Genomic DNA, 18,227 nt, shown 5'->3' with positions numbered 1-18,227 from the left:
GGTCAGCCCTCCAGATATTGAAAGATGGCTCTCATGTCTTCCATTCTGCCAGATCTCAGCTGAGGGAGGAATAAGGAGACACGCTGATCCTGCCTTTCCTGGGATTGAAGATGGGAGGTGCTACATTCATCCCAGTAAACATTCATATTGATTTTTAATTATATTTTACTTCCTTCCATTTCAGGTATCTGAAGAAGTGTGCATGCACACGAAAGCTTATACCAAGAACAAACTTAGTTGGTCTCTAAGGTGCTACTGGATAATATGTGTGTGTGTGTGTGTGTGTGTGTGTGTGTGTGTGTGTGTGTGTGTCCTTCCCCTGGTACATCAAGCTCAGTATTTATACTGTAATAGATATGTGGGGTGGGACACGGATGGCGCTGTGGGTTAAACCACAGAGCCTAGGACTTGCCATGACGGGATGAGCTCCCGTTGCTCAGTCCCAGCTCCTGCCAACCTAGCAGTTTGAAAGCACATCAAAGTGCAAGTAGATAAATAGGCACCACTCCGGCAGGAAGGTAAATGGCGTTTCCGTGCGCTGCTCTGGTTCGCCAGAAGCGGCTTAGTCATGCTGGCCACACGACCATTGGCTCCCTTGGCCAATAAAGCGAGATAAGGGCTGCAACCCTAGAGTCAGTCACAACTGGACCTAATGGTCAGAGGTCCCTTTACCTTTTAGATTGTGTTGTTGTTGTTTAGTTGTTTAGTTGTGTCCGACTCTTCGTGACCCCATGGACCAGAGCACGCCAGGCACTTCTGTCCTCCACTGCCTCCCGCAGTTTTATCAAACTCATGCTGGTAGCTTCAAGAACACCATCCAACCATCTCATCCTCTGTCGTCCCCTTCTCCTTGTTCCCTCCATCTTTCCCAACATCAGGGTCTTTTCCAGGGAGTCGTCTCTTCTCATGAGGTGGCCAAAGTATTGGAGCCTCAGCTTCACGATCTGTCCTTCCAGTGAGCACTCAGGGCTGATTTCCTTAAGAATGGGGTGCTAAATGTTTAGGTTTAGTAAATATTAGGATTTAATTAGAACTTGTATGTGATAACCGGGATATAAGACAGTCTTATTGTGCATTTGAAGGGGTTAAGATTAGGGTTAGGGTTAATTAGTGTTTATGTGGAAAGACTGTGTGTCAGACCTTGAGAATGTAATCTAAGATCCATGTGTATTGGAATGTGTGGACCTACTTCTGAGCGTCAACAATTAGTATGTGAATAGTTACTTAATCTCCTAATGTCCTAAGTGTGTAACAGGCTTTAATCCTAGCCAATCAACAGCCCCTGGGACCATTAGTACTTCAAAGCTGAAGTACTGACCAAAACTGACCATTAGAATGCAAACGGAGGCTTAGTTTTCAGAAACGGCAGATGGTACCAGGAATTCAAAATGAGTTTATTGAGTCGATAGTATTGGAAAATTTAAAGTAGCAAAATAGTTTTCTATCCTCTTTGACAGCACCCCAGGAAGTGCTCAAATGAAGCAGATGAGTCGTAAGGTTTGTAGACCTCTCAGATGGGCTTTGTCAAATTGAGGAAAGTTCATTGATTTTATTAACACAAATGAAAAAACAGGAAAAGGACTTTCAAATTATATTTTATTAAAATTGCAGGTTGATGGCCTGAAAATCAATTACTGCCATATGATAATGGCAGCAACATGGCAGGAAAATATAGCAGTATGCAGGCAAGATTGTCTGAGGTTAATGATTTGGCAAGATACGTACGCTGTGCTGCCCACAGTTTTAATTACAGCACAGCAAGTGTTTCACTGATGATCGTAACCTTTTTTGGAACTGTACAACTCTTCCATTTTTTCAGTGGTTCAACAGGAAGATGGCAAGTTTTAATGGACAAACTTTCAGTTACTTTAAATGTCACAGTGATATGAGGTGGTTATCCAAACAAATTGCCTTTAAAAATAAATAAATTCTGTTTCTTCAATACTGAATGACATATCTTATAAATTGGAACAGCTTTTGGAGCACAAGCTTTCATCAGACACATAAACTTATTTGATCAAATAGTTTTCTCTGCCTTCTTGAAATATGGGAAAGAATATTGAGTTGCATCTACAAGGTAAACCAGTCTCTTCAAAGCAAGAGTTTTTTTCTTTATGTAGCAAACGAAACGATAAAAGGTTTTGTGGGATCATTGCAGAAAACATGAAACAAGGGAATAGAACCAGGTACGTTTGCCCAGGAAAAATCCACAGACATGGGAGTAGAGGGCAACTTCCTTGACACTGAGGCTGAAGAATGTTAAAAGGTTTCATGAAAGTGACTTAGCGAAGGCCTTTATCTTTCTACTGAACAGAGGTTTAAAAGAGAATTAAATACATTGTCTCTTCATGCTTCTGAGCCAGCTGAATCATCCATCAACGTCATAATAATAGCTTAACCGCCACACAGCCCTATATGCTTGGGGGGCACTCCTGGATCCAACATGGTCACTGGAGACGCAGATGGCCTTGGGTGACTAGCTGTGCCCATTTCCAGCTCCAGCTGGCTCTCCTGCCACAGTCCTGACATGGCCGAGGTACTCTATGCTCTGGATCACTAATAATGAACCACTGCCTTGGATTCCTTGGATGGGAACCTCCCGTGGTTCTCAGCAGAGCTTCCTGTTCAGTCTCTGAGGGGTTGCATGTCTGAACAGGCACAAGCATGTCAGCCAGGAGTCTGGGCAGGTGATGGTGGGAGAAGCTTTACTTCTAACTGAAAGACAAGAGAGTTCACAGGCCAGAGTGCAGCCTTCATCTGGTGCCTCTCCTGTCTTGCCCCATAGCAGACCAAGAGCCACAGTCTCATCCCATAGCTCTCTCCTCCTACATGAATTGGCCTAATCCTCTTTTAAAGCCATCACGGTTTCCTGCAGGAGATCCTTGGTGTAACTCTGCACAGCATGAAGAAGCACTTTCTTTCCTCTGCCCTCCATCTTCCAACAGCCCTTCTTTCTTTATTGCATAGGCCATGTTTTCATTTATATTTTTTGCGTATATTCTATGTCCGTCTGTTTCCATCTGGCTACAACCTTTGTTAACAAATGTGACTTAGTCATCCATCTAAATGGGATTTATCTGCATGCCCTTTTCCCCTTGACCAAAATACCCCCTCCCCAAAGGGGCAAGCTGCGTCTTGATCCAAAGGAAGGCTAAAGTTGCAGACCTCCTGCAAACTCGCCCTCTCCCTGCTTTTGCAGAGAGGAAGCGGGCAGGAACCTGTTTCATGAGGTGAATGCACCCCAATGCACCCTCCAGACTCACCAGATCCCAGAAGCTGCCATCAGTGGATCATTTGCAGAGCAGAGAGACAAAAGTCACCCCCTCTTTGCTGGAAGGGACTGGGGAGGAGGATTTTTTTGCTCTGGAGGACCTTACCCCCTCGCCTTTATTTCCTGTTCTCTCTAGGAATACAACTCAGTTCATCTTAACCCTTGGCAAGCCAAGTGCCTGAGATCATATTTCTCTTGCCGTTTTTTCCTTTTGGAAAGCAGGAGCCCAGAAGGAACCACGTGCAATGCACACACTCAGAGAGACCCTCTTGGCTAGCTGCCTGAGCAAGGCTCTGCAAGGAACAGGAAACCTCATCCTAGTATGGTAGAGTGGGAAGTGACCCCAAGGGTCATCTAGCCCAACCCCCTGCAATGCCAGAACCTCAACTGGAGCATCCCTGACAGATGGCCATCCAAACTCTGCTTAAAAATTGCTAAGGAAAGAGAGTCCACTGCCTTCCCAGGGAGTCCATCCCACTGTTGAACAGCTCTGTCAGAAAGTTCTTCCTGGTCTTTAGTAAGAATCTCATTTCTTGTAATTTGAAGCACGCTCTCATCTCCTCATCAACACAAAGAAGCCCTTTTCTGATATTTCATATTTGTCAGAGTTGAAAATCTCTGTTACAACAATATGTCATAGAGAACTGTAGAAGAACAGGCCATGCTCTTGAAGAGAGGCGTCGATACACTTTCTGGTTGGTTGGTTGGTTGGTTGGTTGGTTGGTTGGTTGGTTGTGTGTGTGTGTGTGTGTGTGTAGATAGAACTATACTATACTATACAATACTATACTGAAATGTTTAAATGTTTCTTAGATTGTCCTTGCATCTTCCTGCCACAGCTTGCTATTTTCTCCTGGCACATCCTTTGAGAATCACTGGACTAGCAGCTTGAAAGGGATGCCCCATCTGTATGCATAGCCAGCTTCCTTTAATGCAACAGTAAATGGTCTAAAATCTCTGCACTTTCTCAAGGTTTAAGGACAAATACCATGGTAAATTTCAATCACACTTGATTCATACTTCAGTTCCTTTGCATTTCGCAACGCACAATAAGCTAGACCCTTAATTCTGTATTTTTCAAATGTTATTATAAGGTTCTTGGGGATTTCTCCTCTTGGTCCTTGAAGGTGGTGATGTTTTACAGTGAGCAGGAGTGAGCAAGGCCTGTTCTGGATATATCCTTTTTGAGGGGAGGCAACCAATTCTGCACACAGTATTCCAAGTGCAGCCACACTATAGATTAGTATGCATTGCAAAACAGACAGCTTTACTTTCAGTCCCTTTCCTAAGGATCCCAATGCATGGATAAGAGTGGCAGAATCCCAATGCGGGGGACCCAAATGACAGCTGCGTGCATCCTGCTAAATGAAAGGTATGAAAAACCAGGAGAGGCAAGTCACTTCTCTCTCTCTCTCTCTCTCTCTCTCTCTCTCTCTTTCCCACCTCTATCTCACTGCATTTTGTTAAGAAAACACAAAGCCCAGGTTTTCTTAAATTTTTAAAAACTACCCTTTTGCAAAAACTACCCTGTCAGCGTCACCCATGATTTTAGCATACAACTGAGTACTAGATTTGGGCTAAGAATGAGTCAGAGTTTATTATTTCTTTATTAAATTCCTACACCACGCATCATTCAAAGCTCACAAAGTTGTTTACAGTCTAAAAATGCACAACATAACAACAAACGGAACCGTACCCACCCCCACCCCCGTTTAAAAGGCCTTAGAGGAATGTTTTTACCTGGCACCTAAAGCTGCGTAGGGCAGGCATCAGGAGAGCCTCCCTGGGGAGAGAAGATTTTATTTATGCTTTGGCCTTCATTCATCAATTCTTCCCCAATCTAAGAAGCCCCTTTCCTATGGTTGGGAACACAGGACAGCTGCCCCAGACCTCCATTGGCCCTGCTTCCCTCCCTCCCACCATCACTGGACCTCTGAGCAAATAACACCTCCTGGCCAAGAGGCTCATCAACTTCCCTGGGGCAGAAAGAGCCAACAGCCACATACCACGTGCAGAGGGTGGGTGGGCATTGCCCCACATACCACATGCAGAGGGTGGGTGGGCATTGCCCTGCCCTGCCCCCCCCCACTTCACCCTCACCAAGCCAGGGCAGGGCAACCTCTTTCCCTTCTGTTGACCACATCCTCTCAGGCCCACTCAGGGCTTCACGGCTCACTCCAAATACTACCCAGGGCCAGGCGGACAGGATGGCAGTTCAGATGTGTCCCAAAGGAGAAGCAGTTGCCGCCACCGCCAAGAAGCAGCAGCTCCTCTTCATCTGGCAGGAAGACGCTGCTGTGGTTGTGCAACATCAGAGGCCACTCGAGAGATGCCTGGTAGAGAAGAGGGGCGAGGATGGCATCAGGAGTCAGGCTGGCAAAGGGGGCCAGAGGTGGCAGCCAACAGATGCACACAGGGGCTCCTCCTGCCTCACTCACCCCCCCTCTGGGGAAGGAGATTGTGGGGAGGCGGGTGGGGGGAGAGGAAGAGAGAAGCCAAAAGCATCTGGCATGAGCAATGCCAGCCCTTGCAAGGACCCAACCCTTCCCTACCTCAATGGCCCTTGCCTAGATGACCCCAGGCACATTCCCACCTCTAGTCCTGGTCTCCTTGTGTCCATCAGCACGCGGCTGCCAACATCCTCCCCTCTTTTGGAATCAGACACTTGGAAGGGACCCAAAGGGTCACCCAGTCCACCCCCTGCCATGCCTCCCCTCCTTAAAGCCCTCCTGCTCTGCCCTGGATTCAGCACAAACTCCTTGTCCTCCTCTTCACGCCCCACTGTGGCTTTGCGCCAGCTTCTCTCTCCCCTCATAGATTTTGGTACATCTCTGCCAGTGACCTTTGCTCCTGTGCTGCCAACCCCTCAGCCCTCCTGCTCCCCAGAAGACTCCACCCCGTTCTCCCTGCCTGTCTCCTGTGCTTGGAACTGCCTTCCAGGGATGCCCGCATGAGGCTCCCTCTCATTCCTCCGCAAAAGCCCACGGATCCCACCAAGTCTTTGGCACAGCCTCCCATTTCTCCAGCCCTCCTATAGCTCAGCCTAAGCACAAGCAGCTGAAACGGGATCCTTGCTTGCCTGTTCTCCTGCACTTCCCGCTCCAATCCTGCAGCCTGGAAAAGGCAGTGCGTACAGCAATGAGCTAGGCGGACCAATAGTGTAACTCTCAGTAAGGCATAAGGGTGGGATCCTGCTTCAAGGTATGCTTAGGGCAAGCAGGTAAGTGAACCTGGAGGCAGCTATAGAAAAGGCATATCTCCCACACCAGCAACTCACCGTGTCAATGCAATACTCTGTCGTGAGTCCCGTTGCCAGATCTATCACAGTGACGCCAGGCACGGCCGGGGCATGAAACCAGACGCCACCCACCAGCAACAGCCGCCCCCGATGCACATGGGCTGTGTGTGAGTACCTGGACAGAGGGAAGGGAGGGGGCAGTAGCGTCAGCCCTCGCTTGAGCGGAGGAAACAGTGCCAGGCCACCTCCATCTTCCTAGAGTCAAAAGCCCCCAACACTCCAACCAGCAGCAACCGGGGTGCAAGTGGGTCGCTCCCTCCAAGGATTTCTCTGCCTGCCCCTTGACCACAGACCCCATTGCTCCTTCAGCCACCTGAACTAGGACATCCAGGTTGGCCTGCTCTTTTGGTCTGAGAAGCAGCACCCCAAGAGCCTTTGCAGCCAATCCTGAACAGGCAGGATTTCAAGGCTAGATTTCGATGGGAGCCACTTGAGCCCGATTTGAGCGTCCTTCCACGTGCATTTTGATTTTATAAAATAACTTTGATTTCACTGATAGCTACAAGTCTGTGCCTTGCAATTCTCAAGTAACGACATCTGCTGCCAGCGCCACTTTGCTCCATCTGACCAATCACGGCACCCTGGTTACAGGAGTTCCCTTTTGCTAGACTCAGTCAACTCAGTGGGATGTACTTCTGAGCCCAGGTGCAGAGGGCTTGGGTGGCTCAAAATGCCAGATGGGGGCAAAGTCTGTTGGAGGTTTGGGGGCCTTTGGGGCCAGGGCAGAGCAGAGCAGTAGACCTGACCAGAAGCCTCTGCGGGGAGGGCCGTGCCACAACCTCACAGCACCACAGCTTGGTTCTGGCCTTTGGGTATTTGCCTGAGAAGGGGCCAAGCCCACCCGCCCAGCGATGGGACCTGCAGCTGCCACCTGCCTAATGCAGAGATGCTCCAGGGAGGGAGGGAGCTTACCTGGGAGTGACTGGCGGGTGGGTCTCCAATGAGTGCCACTGAAAGCCTTTCCCAGCTGGCCTCAGAAAGAGGATGGTGCCCAGAGGTTGCTCTGCTGCATCCAGGCCCCCCGCAATGAGGACCCCACCTGCCCAGCCACAGGCGCTGTGGGAATGGCGGCCAGCTGGGACAGGTCCATCCACAGGGATCTAAGGCCAAGGAGCAGAAGGGAAGGAGTGAGCCGGCAGCACCCTTTCCCCAAAGGACAGGGACTCACGAGTATATGCTTCTCCCCCCCCCACACACACACCAAGCAAGCCTCCTGCACATCCCACCCCCAGAAGCAGAGCATGAAAAGGCTGTTCTGGTGCAGCAGCCAAGAGCCACCAGGGAGCAGGCTTCCCCAAAATCTCCGACTTCAGCCATATTCCATAAAGGCATGAGTTGCTTTGTCAGCACTGACACCTCCTGCTCACAAGACTCCCTCATTTCTAGAAGATGTGTAAGTCCTTTGCAAGCTGCAGATCTTGCCCAGACCCAGTAAGCCTTCTCAGATGGAGCAGACTGCATCCTTCAGGTGAACGGGTGGCAGGCGTGGAAGGGGCAGCCTGTTCCCCATCTGGTTGGGGACATGTTTAAAGAGAAGGGGCTGCTGGACTGGGAGCCAAAGGGGGACACATGGGGAGAGGCCTTCTCAGTGGCAAAAGAGGAGGCACAGGCGGCGGCGGGGGGGGGGGGGTTCCAGACTCTCCAGTTTCAAGCCAAGGTTGTGTTTGGATAGTTAGAGGGTCAGACTAAAAGGCTGAGGGAAACCCCGTCAGCTATGGCTCCTGCTGAATGACCTCAGGTCAGCCACCATTTGTCAGCCTGCCTGCCTCACAGAGTTGTTGTGAAGATGACATGTGCACTCCCCAAAACACCTTGAAAGGCACGGTAAAAATGCAGCAAAGAAGCAAACTTTGAAGGTTGCTTGCATGGAAAACATCGCAGCACCCAAACTTCTTCCGGTTCTGATTTGCAAACAATTATGGGAATGAGACTGAGGGTTTGGGAAAGTCTCTTTTCTCTAACTCCACCCACGGGACCATCACCAATGAAGCAGTTGACAGGGTCACTCGAAGGGGGACCGAAGGAGGGCTCTGTCTGCCTCCTACCTGCTTGCAGGAGAGCTCCCCCTCCTCCTTCAGGCGCAGGAAGCACCAATCCGCCAGCACAGCCTGCCTGGAGCAACAGCCCCCATAGACAAACAGGTATGCCTCCCCTGGAAAAGAGCAGGAGGTCAGAGTGGAGTCCTGCCCCCTCCCTGGGATCTCCTAAGGTGCAGGAAAACTATTAAGGCCCTGCTGTAGTGGTTAAGAGCGGTGGACTCGTAATCTGGGGAACCGGGTTCACTTCCCTGCTCCTCCACCTGCAGCTGCTGGGTGACCTTGGGCCAGTCACACTTCTCTGAAGTCTCTCAGCCCCACTCACCTCACAGAGTGTTTGTTGTGGGGGAGGAAGAGAAAGGAGAATGTTAGCCGCTTTGAGACTCCTGAAGGGGAGTGAAAGGCGGGATATCAAATCCAAACTCTTCTTCTTCTTCTCTTCCAAGGGCTGCTGGCCCTGCTCCACCCGTGCTTTAGAGGAGCTGCGCCAACTAGCAAAACTTGTTCTGGGCTTTAAGACAATTGGCAAGGGGCTGGTGGGAAATCCCACCACACAACTCCTCCCTTGCCCGTCCTCCCTCCACTGTATCTGCAGCCTCCTCCCCTCCGGGGAGTAGAGAGCAGCAAGGGGCTTCCTGACAGACATCAGGAGGGCCCAGGAGATGGAAAGAGATGCAGCCCCTTTGGGCTACTCTCCACCCCAGACTGCCTTCGGCCTGCCAGCCAGCCTGCCTTGCTGCAGCCCAGAGAGAGCCTCCCACCCACCTTGATGCACAACTGTGGTTGCCGTGTGTCTCCAGCGGGGCAAAGGCAGCTCCTCGACAGGCAGCAGCCGAGTCAGCTCCACACGAAGAGTGCCAGAGGCAGAGGCGCTGGCAGACTCCAACACTCTCAGGCAGCGCACCTCCAGAGCAGGCCTCACGGGGGACCGACGCCCCCCAAACACCACGGCCCAGCCCGCCTGCAGAAGGGTCAAGGAGTGGAAAAGCCGGCCGTCTGCAGAGGAAGCAGAGGCAACTGGGCTCAGATTGCTGTCCCCAAGGGAGGCTGGGCAAGCCACAGAGGAGGAGGCACGCGGGCACAGACGCAGAGAGAGCCTCTGCCAACTCACCCCAGGCTTCTCCTGGCTCGGCTAAGGTCACACTGCTCCCTTGCCAGGCATCCTTCTGCTTGATCAAGGCATGCAGCTCTGTCAGGCGGCAGTGACGTCCCCCGTGGTCCCCAAAACCTCCAGTGGTCAGGATCACGTCGGGGGCAATGATCACAGAGCGGTGGCCATAGCGCCTCAGCCCAGAGACAGGGGCACAAGAAGATGCAGCAAGAATCCCAGCAAAACATGGCAGAGAGTGAGTCAGGGAGGCTGAAGGGGAGAAACGGGGGGGGGGGGTAGGCAGTGTCACAGGCAGCAGAGGCAGCACAACAGGAGGAAGCCCACAGCACAAGGGCTGCACACTTCTAAGTCACCCCAGCCCAGGCCCACGGGGCCTCACCACCTCCTCAGGAAAGGGCGAATCTGCCCAGGAGGGAATCCCCAAGGCCCCAGGCCCCAATGCACCACCACGGCCAGGTCCCCTGGTTTTTCAGGGCAACTCTCCCGACAGCTCTGAACCTCCTGCCCCTGAACTGTTTTGGCAGCACTAGAGTCTCTCCCTAGGTTGACTGCATGCCCTGAGGGACTCTCATCCTGCCTCTTCTTGCCAGGGTCCAAACAGGCAGCTACCTCTTCAGTGCCAGGCTGGTTGAAGTCAGCCAATGCCCCAACACTCTTCTCCTTTGCCTTCCTCCCCAGCTCTATTCTCCTCTCAAGACTGCACTTTCCGAACATCAGCATCCCCCACCCACCCCAGCTTCTTATTCCTGGAGACTGGCACCCAGGGATGCGCCTTGGCCTCCTGGGCTTCTGGTAAGTCCAACACACCTAGGCTGCCTTCACCTGGATAGAAAGTGGCCGGCCGGCTGCAGGACCCAGGGGCCTCCAACCCTGCTAGGCTGCTGCTGCTGCTCCACTCTGAATCAGTTGCCCAGCCCAGCCCCCTCCCAAGAAGCTGAGGAACGAGGGCGATACCCTGCCAAAACATGGGGGGGGGTGGAGAATGAGGGCAACATCCCCTCTGTGCACCCGCCTCATGCCCACCCAGCGCCACTGGGCAGGTGCATGGCAGTGGCACGGCTGACATTTTCTGCTTGGCCTCTAGTGGCAAAATGCCCTGGCTCCAACCCCACCCGCCACCCACAAAAGGGCTGCTGTGTTTTTACCTTCCAGGCCAGGAAACAGAAGATTTGGAGATGGTGTCTCTCCTTTGGAGGCCACAAGGATGAAATAGTGGGAGCACTTCAGGTGCCATTCCTGCACAGAAAGAGCAGGAAGAGGAGTCACTGGCCTCGTCCAGCTTCTGTTTCCCACTCAAACCTTCCTCTGTGAGTCCACCTGATATTATTGTCCAGCCCGTTCGCCAAGCAAACCGTTCGTCCAGTACAAACCGTTCGCCAAGCAAAGTGCCACAAGGAACTCTGTCAAACATTGAGCTAACCCACTTCCACAGCCCACTCGACATTTGTACAACACCCTAAAATCCAGCCCCGCAGCAAGGAGCTGCTGGAAAGGCAGAGACCTGCGAGGTCCCAAGGGGGAGGTTCTTCCCAAAGGACTCACACGGAACTGCCCCTTTCGCAGAGCAGACACAGCAGCCGGCTTGACCCACCTGGAGCCCTTTGGGCTCAGGAAGTGACCACAACAGAGGTCTCCTGAAAGGACAAGTGGGGGGGGGTTGTAGTTTAAAAAGGGGGAGAGGACCCTGCTGAGAGGAGCTTCCAGTTGTTGGATACCACGGGAGGGGAGGGGGCTCTGGTGCTGCTTATTCACTCCTTGGTTTCCCACAGGCTATGAGATGAGATGATCCAGCAGCTTCTCCTTAGGGCAGGTTCCCAGGTGTTTTTGCTCTTTGGATCCTGGGGACAGAGAGGCACTTCTAGGCAGATTTCTCCATGCTCTTCTGGAAGTGCTTGGTGGTTCTGGCACCAGCTGGCCATCAGAGGCTTCCTGGGCACCCCCACCCCTGGAATAAGGCCAGCCAGCGCTGGCAAAGCTCTGGGCAGGCCATCCCACTTCGTGCAGTTCTGAAGACCACCAGTCTGGCCCTTTCCTGGGACTCTCAGGCACCTGCTGAAGCCCCTGCCCCACCGCAGCCCAGAGAGAAGCCCCTGCCCTGGCCAGTTACCTCAAACTCATCAAAAGGCTCCAGGGCTTGGATCCTCTGCTGTTCCTCTCCAAGGACAACCTGGCTGTAGAACTCATTCATGTTGACGATGCTGCATTCCGTCCAGCCCTGGAAAGAGAGGCAGAGCACTGAGAGCAGCGCTCAGCCCTGAGCAGCAACAGCAGCAGCTCCCACAGGCCACTTTCTTCCGCTGCCCCCACCCTCTGCCAAAGACAGGACCTTTCCTGCCTCCATCTCGCCTGAGTCCCGTGCACTCACCCTCTGAAGGAATCGGGTCCGCTGGGCCTTACAGTTGGGGTACTGGGCCAGGGAACGAAGGTGGGAGTTGAGCCGGCTGAAGTGATTCTGCATGACGCGCCCAAAGGGGTCTTCGGGATGGATCTGTTCATACAGGATGAACCACGCATGCAGGAAGTGTCCAGCAGCCCACTGGACCAGAGCATCTGACCTGGAAGGCACCAAGGGAGGGGAGGGCGAAGTCTAGCAGTGAAGAGCAACCTAGCCTAGCTCCAGCCTCCGTCTGCTACCAGAGGAGACCAAAGGTGCGCCCCACAGCCCCCAAGGTCTGTGTGGACAGCAGGCAGGGCGGGTAGATGAATGCCCTCCTCTCCTAGGGCTGGAAGGGAGCACAAGGACATGTCCTACTGTAACAATTAAAATGCACCTTTAAACACATTTTAAGTAAAGTTTAAATAAAGTTAATTAAAGGCTAATAAGCAGAAGTGCTAAGGCCAACTTGTGTATTTGGCAACCTAAATTAAGAATTTAAGAATACAGCGGTATCTCGGGTTACATACGCTTCAGGTTACAGACTCCGCTAACTCATAAATAGTCCCTCGGGTTAAGAACTTTGCTTCAGGGTGAGAAGAGAAATCGCGCAGTGGCAGCAGAAGGCCCCATTAGCTAAAGTGGTGCTTCAGATTAAGAACAGTTTCAGGTTAAGAACGGACCTCCAAAACGAATTAAGCTCTTAACCCGAGGTACCACTGTAAAAAAAAAAGCCTGCTACATCAGGCCAATGGCCCAGTTAGTCCAGCATCCAGTCCTCATTGCAGCCACCTGAACACCAGTATGGGAAACCTGTAAGCAGGATTCAGGCACAACAGCAGCACTCTCCCCTCCTGCGGTTCCCTCCATGGATATTCCTCCAGGGCGTTATGAGTGAGGGACTAAAGCTTTTCTCCATCCACTTTCTCCATGCCAGGCATCATTTTACGAGCATCTATTGTGTTGCCTTTTCCTCGCCTTTTACTAACAAGTCCCAAATGCTGCAGCCTTTTCTCATAGGGGCATTACTCCTTCTTTCTCCTTCTGGTTGCCCCTTTCTATATCTTTTCAGCTTTACAACTTTACAGTTTGATCGCATCTTGCATGGGGTTTCCGTTCCAGGGATGCTGCATCTACTCCCATCTCCCCCTTGGAACCGCCCCCTTGCAGAGCCCCAGTCAGCCTGTGGACTCTGGAATACTCTGGATCGATCTCAGCGGGACATTCAAGTTCCCAAAAAATCTCGTGAGAGCTTCCCAGAGCACAGTAAGCAAGGCGGGAAGCTCAAAAGCTCCTTCTGCCCCAGGAAAACGCAATGTAAAAAGATCTTTTGAGCTCTCCACATTCTGTGCATTTGTTTGATTTCAACCAGCCAGCTTTCAACCAATTGTACTGTATTTCACCACAGATTTGAAGAACAGTGTTATGATACAGGTACCTTTATTTTGAATTCCTTTCCTAAGAATCCTAAGCATGTAATTTGCTCAGGCAGCATAAACATTCACATGCATCACTTCACACTTGATTACCGTATTTTTCACCCCATAGGGCACACCTAGTTTTTTTTTGGGGGGGGGAATAAAGGGGGGGAAATTATTTCCCCCCCAGGCGTGGGGCTAGGGGAAGCCCGAGCTTCCCCCGACCCCAGCCCCCAGAACAGGCTGCTATCCGCAAGCCTAGGGAACCCGGCGGGAAGTTGCGCCGATCTCCCCCTGCTTGCGGAGAGCACTGTTCAGCTCGCCCCAGGCTTCGGGATGCAGGCAGCTCTCCGCAAGCCGGGGGAGATCGGGGCGACTTCGCGCCGGGCTCCCCCGGCTTGCGGAGAGCTGCGTGAAGTCTGGAGAGCGAGAGGGGTCGGTGCGCACCAACCCCTCTCCCTCTCCAGGCTTCAGCGAAAGCCTGCATTCGCCCCATAGGACGCACACACATTTCCCCTTCATTTTTGGAGGGGGAAAAGTGCATCCTATAGGACAAAAAATACGGTACACTGAGTAACATTTGCCAAGCAACGTTCCCTCAGAGCGCACATAACCATTTGCTGTTATGAATGTTATGTCAGGACAACAGCCTGTTGCCCCTCAGGCAGCCAAGGAGACCCAAGAGGGATTCCACAAACCTCTCCACCTCCATGTAGGTGAGCACCACTTCAGCCAGGAGCATTGTGGGGACTTTGGGGTCCAGTCCTGCTCTGTGCAAGGCTTCTTCCAGCCTCGGCAGCTCAGAGAGGTCCACTCCCAACAGCCTGTAATCCTCTCCGGAAAAAGCAGTCGCTCCTGGGAAAAGAAGTCACAGAGCTGTCACTCATCACCTCCTGGAGCTCAGACAGAGAGATGCTCCTCACTGCCATCCACAAAGTGACTGTGACCCTTCCTCGTACAAGGGGGGCAGGCAAGAACAGTGCCAGGCTGCCGGGAGATGAGCCTGGCAGGTGAGGAAGGAAAAACAGCTTTGCACACATCCAGCGAACATTAAGCAGGCTACTCTGCTCTGCTCTGCTCTGCTCTGCTCAGCACGCATATCTCTGTTGCCAGAACTGCCACTGAATGCCTGCCATCAGGCACCCAGTACTGGGCTCTCCAAAATGCCAGTAACCACCACATGTTCAGCCCTGACTCTGCTGCCCTGTCTGGATGGTGTGCAACCCTGCTAAAAATGTCCCTGCCTGGCTCCAGCATCCACCACCTGCCACCTCCTTCTCCTGGGCTGTCTGAAGCACATCGTCTGTAGTCAGGGGGCCTCCCTATGTCCCCCTTGGAAAGGTCACAGGACCAACACAGATCAGACCCAGCAGGGACACACATGGGCTGGCCTCACTGTGTGTGGAGACCGGCAAGATTGCCAACCGCCATACCTAGAGCCTGTGCAGAAGCGTCTTTCCCCACCAGGGTGATCAGTTCCTCCGTTCCTCTGATGAGGGCTGCTTTAGGGCGTGCCACATCTGGAAAATCAACCTCAAAGACCACTGTGTGGCACAGAAGCCCCTCGCTCTTGAGGAAGAAGAAGAGGGAGTCAAAGCCTGCGCCCAAGGAGATGATCTGCAGGGAAAGGAGTTTGCAACATCAGCACCCACCACACAGCAAAACCCTCCGCAGCAACAGGGGTGGCGGCTGCTCTTTGCCCGCCCCAGCTTACCTGCCTCAGGGGGCAGCCCTGAGTGCTGAGCAGGAATGCCCGGACACAGTGTTCCACTGCCTGGGCCCGGACATAGTAGCCCCTATGAGAGAGAACACAGGAAGTAATGGAGGGCGGCATATAGAAATTTCAAATAAAGAAGGAACAACCATCCGCATGTCCTACACAGCAAAAGCTGCCACATTGGAGATATATGGGCTGTTCACATGGTTATGTGAGATTTGCAGCTACATTTCTTTCACCACCGGCGAATACAGCCGTCACTGTTACCCACCCGCAAGACATTGACTATTGAGTGGAATGCAAGCCATGTAAGTAAATAAACTAAGTGGCTCCGCCAAGCTAAGCAGTTGGCTCCTTACCTCTCTCGCCCTGACCTAGCCACTGTGATCCACGCGAAGGTCACCTCCAGAGTGGATTATTGTAACTTGCTCTACGTGGGGCTGCCCTTGAGACTGACCCAGAAACTCCAGCGGGTGCAGAATGCCGCGGCGAGACTCCTTACGGGGTCTTCGCTGCGCGATCACATTCACCTGGTGCTGGACCAGCTGCACTGGCTCCCGGTGGAGCACAGGATCAGGTTTAAGGTGCTGGTTTTAACCTTTAAAGCCCTATACGGCCTAGGACCCTCGTACCTACGGGACCGCCTCTCCTGGTATGTCCCACAGAGAAACTTACGGTCTTCAAATAAAAACACCTTGAAGGTCCCAGGCCACAGAGAGGTTAGGCTGGCCTCAACTAGAGCCAGGGCTTTTTCGGCTGTGGCTCCGATCTGGTGGAACGCTCTGTCATAAGAGACTAGGGCCCTGCGGGACTTGACATCTTTCCGCAGGGCCTGCAAGACAGAGCTGTTCCACCAGGCCTTTGGCCAGGGCACAGCCTACTCCCTCCTTCAGCAATCTTCGCGGAGCTCTGGCCCAATGGTTGCCATTGGTTTGATTTGAATTAATTTTATAATGAATAATTTTAGAGTGTTGTGTTGTGTTGTACTGTTTTATTGTTGTTAGCCGCCCTGAGCCCGGCTTCAGCTGGGGAGGGCGGGATATAAATAAAATTTATTATTATTAATTATTATTAGTGCTGGCAGTTTCCTGCCCACATGCCACAGAAGATGCACATGGAGTTCACCTCTAGTTTTATACTTGAGATCCCATGACAGACTTCAGAAGAGCTCAGCTGGAGGTGGGCTATCATGAAAGAAGTCCTCAGGGCTGCTGCGTATGAACTGTTTGTGGTCATGGACAATGCATGCTATATTTTGTTCCAGAACAGGCTCATTTTGGTTTCTCTGCCAGCTGCTTTTCCAGATGGGAAAAGGAAAAGCCATTTCCTGTCTTTTAATGGCACAATATAAACATATGCAAAAAGTAAACAAGAAGAGCTTGGCTTCCAGATCAGGCCAAAGAAGGCCCACCCAGCATCCTGTTCCCACGGGATCTCGGAAGCCCACAAGGAGACCCTGAGCAACCCTCTCCTCTCCCCACTTGCGATTCCTAGCAAATGGCAGAGGTTTCGTCCTATGACTGTGGTGTTTCTGTTTCACACAGTCAACAGGTGGCAAAGTGGGGCTCCTTTATCCGTTCCCCCATGAGGGCTTTTGAACCCACGGAAAAGGTGGGTGAGGGGCGATGAGAAAGATGTCTGTGCAGAGCTCTTCTCCCTCTCTCACAAAACTGCAACCCAAGGAGGCCACCGGGTGAGTGGGCGCTGGGAGATGCAGGGCAGAAGGAAGAACTTCTTCACAGAGCACAATTCATTCATGCAAGCTGGACCGACAGCAATAGGTTTGGGCTCAATATCCTGAGAAGAGTTAAGGGGGCGGCCTTGCTAACAAGCAGCTTCAGCAGCTGGTTTTCTGACGGACCTCCTTCAGCCAGGAACACTCCACCTGCTCCGGGGGTCGGCGCCAGGCCGCTCTCTAGAGAGGAACCACCTTCCTGGAAGGTTTTCAAGCAGATGACCGTCTGTTAGGGGGCTGGACTAGATGACCCTCGGGGTCCCTTCCAGCTCTACAGATCCAGGATTCTACCCCAATGCTTCTTGTGAGAAGTCCTTGGGAGCGGCTTCAAGAGAGCCTTAGGCAAGCTGACCAAGGAGCTCACAAGGCCGGGGGGGCGCCGGGGGGGGGCGCAGGCCTGCACTCTGCACGCGCTCAGGGGCGCCCCCGCGCTCGACGGGAAGCCAGACCCGGCTCCGGGCTCGCTCACCGGTGGATGACGGGGGCGCGGCGGCCTCCCGCGGGCGCCATCCGGAGCGCGAAGCGGTCGCGCGTGTAGCCCATGGCGGCGGCGGACCGCTTGCTGGCGGCGCTGCTGCCCCCCGTGGACGCGACCCGCCGGGGCGGGGGCGGCGCGGGCCGAGGAGCCGCCTCTTGCTCCCGCCGCCGCCGGCCCATGAGCCCACCTCGCCCGGGCGGAAGCGGCGGCTCAGCGCGTCGCCCGGCAACGCTCCCACGTGCCCAGAGCGACGGGGCGCCGCCGGAACCAGCTCCGCGGCTTCGGGGCGGGACTTCCTGGTCGCGGAGCCAGGGGAGGTGGGCTTCCGCGTCTGGCCCCGAAGCCGGTCCTGGGAGGGGGGCGCCTCGGAGACGCCCAGGACGGGGCGGCCATAGCCGGAGAGCGGGGCCAGCGGCTCTTCCGGGCGGGGCTGGCTCACTAGATCCACTGGTGGGTCCCCAGATGTTGTTGAACTACAACTCCCATCACCCCTCGCTAGCGAGGCCAGAGCTCGGGGGTGATGGGAGTTGTAGTCCCACCCGGGCCTGACGGGACGGCGGTGGGAGGGAGGGCAGGCGCAGTGTTGCGGGTTCCCTTTGCATCTGCTCAGCCCCCTGGCACCTGGGTTTCTGCAGGGCACTATCCTCTCCCGCAGTGCCCGGAGACTGACAGTGAGGTCCTGCATCCCCAGCAGTGCCCAGAGGAGAAGCGACCGCTGGAAGGGCGCAGAGAGAAGAACCGCCATGGTGCATCTGCAGCAGCACAACCGGACACCTTCATCTGCCCCAG

General features: G+C 53.3%; 1 protein-coding gene across 1 annotated transcript; it reads right to left on the bottom strand.

The window, feature by feature from the left end:
• Positions 1 to 4,859: 4,859 nt before the first annotated feature.
• Positions 4,860 to 17,610, bottom strand: LCMT2 (leucine carboxyl methyltransferase 2). Its single transcript, XM_083737649.1, has 13 exons — positions 17,430 to 17,610; positions 15,223 to 15,304; positions 14,942 to 15,125; positions 14,207 to 14,363; positions 12,082 to 12,271; positions 11,824 to 11,931; positions 10,862 to 10,952; positions 9,717 to 9,965; positions 9,371 to 9,601; positions 8,615 to 8,721; positions 7,482 to 7,669; positions 6,549 to 6,684; positions 4,860 to 5,604 (listed from the first exon to the last, which is right to left on the bottom strand). The coding sequence occupies exons 1-13, from the start codon at positions 17,501 to 17,503 to the stop codon at positions 5,437 to 5,439; spliced, it is 1,965 nt and encodes a 654-aa protein (XP_083593775.1). The 5' UTR covers positions 17,504 to 17,610; the 3' UTR covers positions 4,860 to 5,436.
• Positions 17,611 to 18,227: the final 617 nt, after the last annotated feature.

This window comes from Podarcis gaigeae, assembly GCF_964106915.1.
Source record: "Podarcis gaigeae genome assembly, chromosome: 4".
Classification (NCBI taxonomy): domain Eukaryota; kingdom Metazoa; phylum Chordata; class Lepidosauria; order Squamata; family Lacertidae; genus Podarcis; species Podarcis gaigeae.
This window is presented reverse-complemented; position numbering and strand designations above follow the sequence as displayed.